The 11,625-nt window shown below is 36.0% G+C and overlaps 1 protein-coding gene across 1 annotated transcript; it reads left to right on the top strand.

Moving 5' to 3' along the window:
* Positions 1-6,248: 6,248 nt before the first annotated feature.
* Positions 6,249-10,540, top strand: LOC110688573 (endoglucanase 25-like). The gene is made up of 6 exons (XM_021865345.1): positions 6,249-6,988; positions 7,513-7,823; positions 7,970-8,428; positions 9,183-9,318; positions 9,415-9,587; positions 9,696-10,540. The coding sequence occupies exons 1-6, from the start codon at positions 6,607-6,609 to the stop codon at positions 10,095-10,097; spliced, it is 1,863 nt and encodes a 620-aa protein (XP_021721037.1). The 5' UTR covers positions 6,249-6,606; the 3' UTR covers positions 10,098-10,540.
* Positions 10,541-11,625: the final 1,085 nt, after the last annotated feature.

The raw sequence follows: 11,625 nt of genomic DNA on the forward strand, positions 1-11,625 counted from the left end.
TTGCAATCTTTGTTGAATTTTAATTTTAATTGCAATTTTAATCTTAGGTTTTATCAGTATGCAATGATGTGAATTGTGGAAATTGATATATATTTTTCAATTTAATTAGGAAATGTCAAATGATTCACCTAATTCAAACAAATCCAAGGCTATTAGAAAACAATCCGATCTTCGACAATTCATGTTTAAAAGAAAGAAACTCCATGAAAATGAGTCCAATAACTCCCCTTCATTAAGCTCCCCTCAAAGTCAAGAAGATGAAATGGAAATGGGTGGTTCAAGTACTTGTAATGTACCATTGGAGGAAAATTTGGTATACGATGTAGAATTTCTTCCTCATGATCCGGGAAAAAGAATAAACATAATGAATAAACCAATTTGTGTGTTTGAGTGTTTTTTTGTTTTTATTTTTTGTTAAGCTTTTTGTAAGTTAAGCATTTTGTCCCCCCAGATTGAAAATCCTGGATCCGCCACTGCACGCACTGATGAATCACTATGAATATAACAATGGTAGAGCTCAAGAAAAAAACAAAACATGTTATTAGATTCACCTTGTATTGTTTACTTAGCTTGGGTAATGAGAATACACCTGGAATTACTAAACCACTCAGAATTACCCAGCCCAGTCCCATGCTATACTCTCTTTTTTTTTTTTTTTTTGGTAAGTAAGCAATTTTATTAATACCAAAGAGAAGAGGGCAAGCCCTCAAGATTACAAAGGCTAACAAGTCAAAACGTATAAAACACAAAGCCACACCCAAGCCTACCCAACTGCTTATACACAAAAAACCGAAACAAACTGGGCCAAAAACACAACAGGCCCAAAGCAAAAGCTAAAACATCATAAAGCACCAAAAACAAGAACTCTAGCCCAAACAGAAACACGCCCAAGGGAAGCAGAGGCCCCAGGCAACCAAAACAAACACACTGAACCCAGAAGGAGCAGCAACCAAAACACAACATAAACCTCTACAAACCAGGCACACCACGTGCCTAATCTATCAGAAAAACTAAAAACCAGAAGCAAAAGAGCAAGCCTCCAGCAGCCCCACCAACACCAGAACACAGACACAGCAAGCTAGCCCAAACAGGCTGCTAACAGGATAGTCTGCTGAACAGCTAACCATACAGAGAGTAGCAGCAGACCCCATCCCTTTCTTTCCCATACAGAACAATATCGTCATCAACATGTTGGAGAAAATATTAGCGCACACAAAAGCAGGAGAAAATATTAGTTGTACCTGATTACATGCTGCACCTGATTTGGAAGATTGGCCACTATGGTTACTGATTCGATTTGGTGCACTAGATGCATCATTCGGAGTCGATTGCAGCAGAACATCAGGAATCACAATATTAATCGATCCCAGGGTTAGCCTCATGAATTTGAGCCAAAACTGCAGTGGTAACACTTGATATGAATTCCTCTGGGAATATGAAATCGGGCTTATTCGCTTTCTTCTTCAAATCTGTCTTTTTCACACCCGATCCATACAGATGCACACGACTTTTGCGTTTAGCAGTAGGAATCACTTCGTATTAAGGGTTGTTGCAGTTATTACCATCTTCATGTTGGGAAGACTCCACAGCATCCATTTTGGCCTATTAGGTAAATACAGTAATTTATTAGCAATTATAGAATAAAATACACACAAATACAAATTATATCTAAGATGCTAACTCACAATGTTCTCCTTTGCTTTTTCACAACTAGTTTTGTATGTCCTTCCAAAACTTCTTTTTCTCGATTCCTTATAAACCTTTGCTTGGGAAGGCTCCTGCTTATCTGGATCTTGTTGCCGCTATAAATGTTAAATAAAAAGGGTAAAGCCTCATATATATAGGACAAGTGATGAATATGAAATTGATCATGTAATTGTCTATAATTAGATTAAAGTATTACCAATTCATGGCGTAAAATGGCAAATGACTTACAACCCAAAGTGTGCATATCATCTAACATTAGATGATTGTCTTTGTTGCTGTGACTAATTTTCTATAAAATATTACAATCCAATAATAAATCAATTAAATATATATATGTGATTAAAATATAATAGATTAAAATCCATTTATACAATACCTTAGCCTCATCGGTATTCCAATATAGCAAAAGATCTCTAAACTAAAGATTTGAAATTGTATCAGGCTTATTTTTCCACCTTAAAGCGTCATTATCATATGCATAGAAGTGTTTTTTCTTGATCTGGCATTTATGATACCTCCAACAGTTATTCACATCATCCATCACCCAACTTATTCCACCATCAGGAACAATATACTTTTCCTGCACAAATTCTTACGTTAATACATTAGTAACGTGTGGAGGTCTAAGTATGAGGAAAGTAGAATAAAGTAATGCAAAAAGATAATATCACTACATACTTGGACGTAATTCCATATCTTGTCAAGTGTGGGTAGGCTTGGGAAGTTAAAATAGTTAAGCGGAGCCAGTTCGGAATCCCTTGCCACGGTTCCCAAAACAAACTTGAACTACTGGACAATCTCCTTTGTAGGTCCAACTGCTGACCCAATGAGTTCAAAACAATCACTTGACGCTCTTCTGTTGTACACGCATGGTCCTTACGTAGCATTGTTGGACCTCGATGATTTTTCCTTTTAGAAGATAATTCATTTTCTGTTTCTGTATGCAATAATACAGGAAAAACCGTTTGCAAAAATATAGGAAAAACTAGATTAGTAATATAAAATCAGAAGTCACTGGCACTGTTATCCATTCAATCCTACTGTAAGATTTTATGATTGTTTCTGCTACTTTTCAGCCCCACTAACTCATTTGGAGTATAAAATTCGAATTTTACAGCCACTTTAACTTATCAGAACTTTACAGCTAATTTATTCGTATTAATTATAAAAAACAAGCCACAACCCAAAATTTTATTTTACGTAGTATTTTTTTTTTCTAACAGCTATTGTATTGAATACAGTATGAGTATTGAAGTTGTGTATAAATTTCAGCAAAAATGACAAATATTGAAAACCATACCTTCCATTCCGTACTGTGCTACATCTTGCTGGTCAAATTCTTGATCGCCTTCACGATCAATATCAATAGCATCTGCATTCTCATTCAGCCCATCATCATCATCATCCTCATATATGGCATCATTATCGTTATTCGCATTCAATACTGCCGTTGGATTAGCTGGCCTAATGCAACGGTTTTTTAAAACCGTTGTATTAGCCCAGTTTTTGATATAATTAACATGATGTCGTTGTATTAGCCTTGTCTAATACAACGGTAATAGAAGAGTCGTTGTATTAGCTCTGTCTTCACCGTTACATTAGATAAAAAATGTAGTAGTGGGTGGTCGGTGGAAGTGAATGTGGCGCATTGAATTTGGTGGTCGGATAGGAGATTTGACTGGTTAAAGAAGGAAATGAACAAAGAAAGAGGAAATATAACTGGTTGAATTGAGAGTTTAATAAATAAGGTGAATTGAATGAATTTTAGTTTTTGGGTAATTTAAATTAAATGGGGGGGGGGGGAAGAATCATTAGCTAAATTGAGTTAGGTTAATATAACTTATGATTTAATATTAATGAGATGAAGAGAGCATTTCATTATACAAAATGATAGCTTGTTTCAAGAGCTTTCCAACAATCAGTCATATATATGTATATATGTCTAATTCCAATAAGAAACGAAAAAGATATATATGACGACCTTTTTACGAAGAGTTGTTCAAAGCTTAGTAATTATGCCATAAAAGTTTGCATGAACCTTTTAGGATTTCACTTGTCGAAACTTTGCTTCCTTGGCCACGGTTTACGTTTTATCCCAATTTTGTTTTCTATTTTCTGGTATGCTTATGACGGCTATTAATGTTATTCCATGAGAAATAATTTAAGGTTTCTTTAGAGTTTCCTTAATTATTTTATATTAGGAACATTGGATGGACAATTAGAAGTGTGCTATATGATAAGCATAGTCAATTCAAGACAAGATATAACTCCCTTAAGATATTTCTGGGAGAAGAATAATATTGTACAGTATTTCCTTAGTTGTACCTTTACGACTTTACTCTATATTTTTACTTTCCATGCATCGCTCATAGGAAGTAATAGTATTCCTTGCCCTATGGAATAGGTCATATTGACCAAACCATGTATATGTGTTCATCTTCTTTATTTTTCCTCAAATTTATGCTTTATTTATATTTGATTGTCTATGTTTCACACAAATCAAACACGATACCTAAATCATATCAGCTTATAACTTCATACTCCGTAACAAATATCCCTCTTGCAACGGATGAAATCACTATTGCATACTCAAGGATGGTGTTAGCTAAGAAACGTTAGAAAAAGAAAATCCAAGATATAAGAAGTGATTGTAGATCCTCGAGGTTAAGCAAAGTAACACAAGTAATTCCCAAAAAAGTAAACACGAGTGTGGATTAAGACACAAATTGTTTATTTTAGAAAAAGGAAAAATACACATATTTTCTTTTAAAATGACAGAAAAAGAACACTAAGTTGGACGGTAAAATACAGTGTTGATAATGCAAGAGTATTTTATACTAGTTCTACGAAGCAGTAGACAGTCTGTCTTTGTCAATTAGTAGAATCGTCGGTGTCATCCACCTACTCTTTTTCAACATCACCAATACTCTGATCTACCATCACCACCGTCAATGTAACACTTGAATTTCTTAATAAAATGGTAAAATTAGCACATTAGTCTAAAATAGGAAGTTAATCCATACTCCGTATTAAAAATTTATTTACTCTTTTTATAATGTTAAAAGTTTTAGATCAAATGTGAATTTTTGTTAGTTTTGATAATTAGTTTTATTTCTTTTCTTTGTATCAATTTTTGTTAGCTTTGATTACTAGTGTTTAATTATTTTAGTTTATTAAAGTTTTTGCAAATTTGCTATCAAAATTCTAAGATCACAGATATAGTGTACCATCATACGTAATACTATAAAGTATATACATTTTTTTTTTCCAAAGAATGTATTATATTATCTCGTTACATTACGACGGAGTATAATTTTTTCGATGCATACAAAAAAAAAATGGTACTAAATACACTATTAGTGACACTTAAATGAATTTCAATAGTATTTTATAAGCTTAATTAGTGATACAATTAAAGTCGAGTCCCCATTACTTTTTCTCTATCTATTCACGTGAACGACAGTCTAACGGAAAATAGGTGGGATCCACACCACCTATCTCTCTCTTTCTTATACTTTTACTACTTTTTAATACATAGTATATGATATGCATTTGTAAGTGCATAGCATATACTTCGTATGAATTAGTACTTCATCGAGTAAAGGGTAACTTAGAGCAGTAGAACATTAGTAGGAAGTTGTTAATCTCTCTCATATTTCACATCATCATCAACTCCCATTAAGAATCACCCTTTCTATATTCATAGAAATGCGTTATTTCTTGAGTCATCTCTCTTGATCTCTCCCCTCTTCCTCTATATATCTTAAAATTTAATTTGAAGCAAATGGATACAAGTGAGGCATATATGAATTTTGGGATGACACATTACTAGCTCTTTAGCAAAAGATACTATCTCTGATTTTAGAAGCTCCATTTACAAACTCCAAATTAGACACTCACACTTTTTACATAAGAGCTAGCTCTTAGAATTTTTCCCTCAAATTAATTACCCCCCAATATTGATGCTTTTACTATTGTGATGAATTGCTTTTTGTCGCCAAACGCTACATGTAATAATTGAAATGCCTTTGAATTAAATTTTGTTTACTTGAATAGCTCATTCCATTCTATTCCCCTTTCCATTCTTACTTGCTATCACTACCCAAGCCACCAGTACCATTGAAACCACCACCACCTCCTTCTAACACCCAAGCCACCAATATAAAAACCATCACCACCGCCAACACCTTCTACGACTACCTTAATTTACAACCCAATCCAATTTTCCGATTTTACCGAGATGACGACAATTCAAATACAATGTGTCTCTATACATAGCATGACGCAATACACGACATGGCCCACAACCATCTCTACTTGAAGAAGGTAAAATTTGTATAACAAGCAAAAACAATCTTAGCTCTTAACAACCTAACATTATTATAATTCCTAATGTAATATGATTATAACGACTTACCTAATTTCTAAAAATCAACAAATACAAGCACATATTTACCCTCCATCAAAATTAAAAAAAAAAAAAAAAAAAAAAAAAAAAAAAAAAAAAGAGAGAGAATGTGATTCGAAGTGTCCAACCCACATGTTACACTATTGATTGATTAATAAATACTTGTATTCTAAATTTTCTAATTTCCCCTCTTTTACCAATCACTCCACTTGTAGACTATCTTGGCACCCACCCATCTCCATCACTCCACCGGCTCTCTCTCTCCTCATTCTCTCACTACCGACACTCCCATTTCACCCTCTTCATTCATTTTCATTCATCATCAACTACCTTCACAATCCCTCCTTCCTCAGATCTCCCCTCCTCCGCCTCTCCGTCTTCGTGCCGAAGACGTAGCACATACCACGACAAATCCACCCCGTATTCATCTATTCAATCTTATCCATCAAAAACCAGCTCGCCGAAACACGCATTCGAAGACATCACCAGCAATGTCTATGTACGGGAGGGATCCGTGGGGTGGACCATTAGAAATAGCAGCAGATTCGGCGACTGATGATGATCGAAGCCGGAACTTACAAGACTACGACAAAGGTGCGTTATCATCTCGGCAACTAGATGAAACACAGCAAAGTTGGTTGTTGGGTCCAACTGAACAAAAGAAGAAGAAAAAGTATGTGGATCTTGGGTGTATTATTGTTAGTCGTAAGATCTTTGTTTGGACTGTTGGTACTATCTTAGCTGCTGGTTTACTTGCTGGATTCATTGCTCTTATTGTTAAGCTTGCTCCTCGTCGTCATCATGCTGCTCCTCCTCCTGATAATTATACTCAAGCTCTTCATAAGGGTCTTATGTTCTTCAATGCGCAACGATGTATGATTTTTACCCTTTTTGTTTTTGGATTCAAATTTTGATTTGGATTGGTTGGTTTTGTTTTTTATTAGATTTGATTTGATTGGTTGATCGATTGATGTATCTTTCCTGATTTGGTATGGAATTTTAGCTGGATGATGAGTAATTTTCTTGATTTAATGTGGGGATTTTAGCATGATCTATATGGGAGGAGAGAGAATTTATGATTTTGATTAGGATTGATTATTGGGTATTGTAGTGATTGATTAGTAGGGAATCTGAGTGAATTGAGTTTGATGAAGTATATTATAAAGGATTGATCATTATAGTTCCTTGATTGTTAATGTAATTTTTTTGCAATTGGATTAAATAATGGCTATGATTGGTTAATTTGAGTGATCTATTGTAGATCCTTTGGATATATGATAATTTTTCATGGGGAATTGAAAATCCTTTTATTGTTGTGATCATCTGATCAAAATTCGATTTTTGTTGATGTTTAAAGGAATATTCTGATGGCATTAATTTTGTGATTTGTATTTCAGCTGGGAAATTGCCGAAGCACAACAATGTTTCATGGAGGGGTAATTCATGTTTGAATGATGGGAAGGGTGATAGCGGCAGCACTTTCAAGGACCTTAAGGGTGGTTTCTATGATGCTGGGGATGCCATTAAGTTCCACTTCCCTAAATCTTTTGCTATGACCATGTTGAGTTGGAGTGTGATCGAATATAGCGCCAAGTATGAGGCTGCAGGAGAGCTCAATCATGTCAAGGAGATCATTAAGTGGGGGACTGATTACTTTCTCAAGACCTTTAATTCGTCAGCTGATTCAATCAGTATGCTTGTGTATCAGGTAGAATTATATCTATTTGTTGCTTATTTTCTATTTGCCATTTTGATATGCCTTAACTATTTTGCTTATACTGGAATCAAGGTTTCTTGTTCATAGTAGAGTCTGTGAAATATGAAATTAAGTCATGCTGAAATATATTATGACAGGTTGGGTCAGGTGATACCTCTGGTGGGAGCACGACTCCTAATGATCATTACTGCTGGATGCGTCCAGAGGACATTGATTATCCAAGACCAGTGAAAACATGTAGTAGTTGCTCGGACCTTGCTGCTGAGATGGCTGCTGCTTTGGCTTCAGCTTCTATTGTTTTCAAGGATAACAAGGCATACTCTCAGAAACTTGTGCATGGTGCAAAAACACTATACAAGTTTGCTAGAGACCAAAGAGGCAGATATAGTGAAGGCAATGAGGCTGCTACTTTCTACAATTCTACCATGTACTGGGATGAATTTGTATGGGGTGGAGCATGGTTATATTATGCCACTGGAAATAATTCTTATCTTACCATTGCAACTCATCCTAAAATGGCCAAGCATGCTGGCGCATTCTGGGGAGGCCCAGACTATGGTGTGCTAAGCTGGGACAATAAGCTTGCTGGAGCACAAGTAAGTTCATCAGATTGTTTCTTGTATTTTTTTTGTGATATACTGCTGCAAACTGAAGCTATTTAGGTTTAATGATATTAAAGGGCGCTGAGTTCTTCGGTTTTTTTTTTTTTTTAGTTTATTCTAACACTATAACAGTTTACCTTACGCATTAGGATGGTATTACTCCAAACAGATCAAACATATAGCCATTTAGTGATACTTTAGGTGCTAACTCACCACTTCTCACGTTCATTATTCAGATTTTCATTCAGGGAGTCCAAGATGCACTATTGTACGTATCAATCCAATTTTGATAGTTCAAAAATTACTTTTGTTAATCTCAGGCTAAGTGGCCGAAAATATGGTTGTCAAGTACAGCCTGTGTGCAACCATAATTTTGTCACCTTCAATTGCATTACATTTAACTTTGACTCTAAGTTGCATATAAGAATGCCTTTGGTCTTATTCTTTTGTAAATTTGAGTACTTCAAAGCGGATATCCTGGTCTTGTGGAGGTATCTTGCTCTAAAGAAATATAATTGCCAAAGTATGAGCCACTAACTGTTATTGGCTTATTAGCTACTTGTTATTTATTATTTGCTGCCTTACATTTGGGCCAAAATCATTTCATTGAGTTAAAATAATAATATGATTCCTGTGGTGATTAATTTATCAAGACTTAATTTACATAAGAAAAAATCATGTTAGGAATGAATCATATGGCTGTTGCAGAGAGTATGTATCTCACAAAGTAGCAATTTTCCTTTTTCAGGTGCTTCTTAGTCGTTTAAGATTGTTCCTGAGCCCTGGTTATCCTTATGAAGAAATACTCTCGGCGTTCCACAATCAGACTAACATAATTATGTGCTCCTATTTACCATATTTCAATAGCTTTAATAGAACAAAAGGTATACCATATTTCTCTGAATTTGAAATTTCAAGTTGTTCCCTGCATTTTGTTTTTCATGTATATTAAGTCCGATGTTCTTGCTCAAAACTTGTAGGGGGTTTGATTGAATTAACACATGGAAGACCTCAGCCTCTTCAGTATGTAGTAAATGCTGCATTCTTGGCTACCCTCTACAGTGATTATCTTGAAGCTTCTGATACACCTGGTTGGACATGTGGTCCTAATTTCTACTCAACGAATGTCTTGCGTACATTTGCACGCACACAGGTTCTTGCTTGTTTTTTTTTCAGTGTGTTGAATCCTCTGATACATACAAGAACTGCTACAAATGGATGAAATTTCAAATTCCCTTATCCATTTACATTCCATGTTCAGATTGATTACATTCTTGGCAAAAATCCTCGGAAAATGAGCTATCTGGTCGGCTTTGGTAACCACTATCCAAAGCACGTGCACCATAGAGGTGCATCTATACCAAAGAACAAAGTTAAGTACAGCTGCAAAGGTGGTTGGAAGTGGAGAGACACTAAGAAGGGAAACCCAAACACAATAGTAGGAGCCATGGTTGCAGGCCCTGACAGCCGTGACGGGTTCCGTGATGTCCGCACAAATTACAATTACACGGAGCCCACGCTTGCAGGAAATGCAGGTTTAGTTGCTGCTCTTGTTGCCCTTTCTGGTGAGAAGAGTGTTGGAATCGACAAAAACACTATGTTCTCTGCAGTACCTCCTTTGTTCCCTAATCCTCCTCCTCCTCCCGCGCCCTGGAAACCTTGAAGAGTCTACGTGGGCATTATTATGGAGTTGTATTGTTTCAGGTGCCTTTGCCCGTTGTAAGGTTGTGTTGTAGGGATCCCTTGGATCTAGAAGAGTACTGGAACGAGAATGCATTATTAAGGAAACGCCTGAAATGTAGATCCTTATGCTAAAGAGAAGAAATCGTACTTTAACTTGCTCGAAGATGTTGGTGAATGGTGACAGGGTGAACTAGGCTTTTTGGGAGGTTTTCTTTTTTTGTTGTTATACTTCCGTGTATATGTATGATATATTCGTTTAATATGTGTTCTTTTGATAACAAAATACTGAACAATGTGAAGCTGATAACATCTTCATAGCTGTCCATTGGAAGAAGTAATTCTTTTCCCCCTCTATTCAATTTGTAGCTTGTAATTATACTTTTGCCCAAGTATTTCATGAACTCGTAACACAATTGGTATGTACATCTGCAGTTTTGTGGCTGTTAATTGTTAAACAACTAGTTCATCCACAGTATACTTGGGTATGCAGTAGTGCAGTACTCTTTCCTAGTGGGATGAAAGATTGAACAAGTCTTAAAATTTATAGTGCAAACATACAATGCTTTCCAACGAAAAGGATGGCTGCTGCTTCCTCTTCTAATGAGCTGATTCAGGGGCAAGTTGAAGCAACGGCTTGTCTTCATGCCATCATATTGATTACTCGTAATGGCTATCAAGTAGTCTGTGTGGCCACCATATTCCACTCTTTCGGCCACTGGCAAGCTTGGCAGAATCTGATTAAAATGGCTGCTACAAAAGCTAGTGTAATACGGAGTACTATGTTAGTTTCCTTAGAAATATACAACCTTTTGCCCTTTTGTGTTCACTTAAAGCTTTATTATAGTATTTCGGCCTTACTCAATATTATCCTTTAGACATACAAAAGCTTTTGTGATGACCTTGTTAATAACGGACCAAAATGCGTTAAAATAAGGCCCCTATGTCAAGCAAACCTTTCATCAAGTCAAGTGTTGCCTCCATGCGCAACTTTCAAAATTGTCGTGGATCTCATGCACAACTTCGAAGGTCGCGTGTAGAAGATTTTTAAAATTATACGATAAAATTTATAGAATTTGGATAAAAATTAGGTAGGTGTTGTGCGCGACTCTTAGACGATCACGTGCACCTGCTAAGCATGATTATGGATCCACATGCGCTTTATAATTACACGTATTTCTAGTCTGCGACGGCCGAGTCATCTTTAAATCCTACTATTATTTATCAACATGTACGACCCTAAACTTAGTCGACAAGACAGACACGAAATAACCCAAGAAGCTTAAAGGAATTCTATTTCGCATCAAAACTTGATTGTCTTTGAAAAAATGGATATGGGCATCATTTGGGTCTTGCTGATTTTGGGCTTGATAAGCTTTGAGCTGAGTCTAGCCAAGCCAAGCTCGCCTTTAGGAACTCGTCGAGCTCGAGCCAAGCCTATCTAGTCACAGTCTAAGCTCAACTCGTTAACACCCCTAGATCTAACTAAGGAGAAGCGGTAAGTTCTCTGA

Source organism: Chenopodium quinoa, unplaced genomic scaffold (genome assembly GCF_001683475.1).
Source record: "Chenopodium quinoa cultivar QQ74 unplaced genomic scaffold, ASM168347v1, whole genome shotgun sequence".
NCBI lineage: Eukaryota > Viridiplantae > Streptophyta > Magnoliopsida > Caryophyllales > Amaranthaceae > Chenopodium > Chenopodium quinoa.

What these genes read in the sequence shown, in the direction of transcription:
- LOC110688573 (XM_021865345.1), top strand. Translation starts at nt 6,607, where the DNA reads ATGTCTATGTACGGGAGGGATCCGTGGGGTGGACCATTAGAAATAGCA. An exon ending in TCAGTATGCTTGTGTATCAG is followed by an intron (nt 7,824 to 7,969) that starts GTAGAATTATAT and finishes ATATTATGACAG; the next exon opens with GTTGGGTCAGGTGATACCTC. An exon ending in GTACATTTGCACGCACACAG is followed by an intron (nt 9,588 to 9,695) that starts GTTCTTGCTTGT and finishes TTCCATGTTCAG; the next exon opens with ATTGATTACATTCTTGGCAA.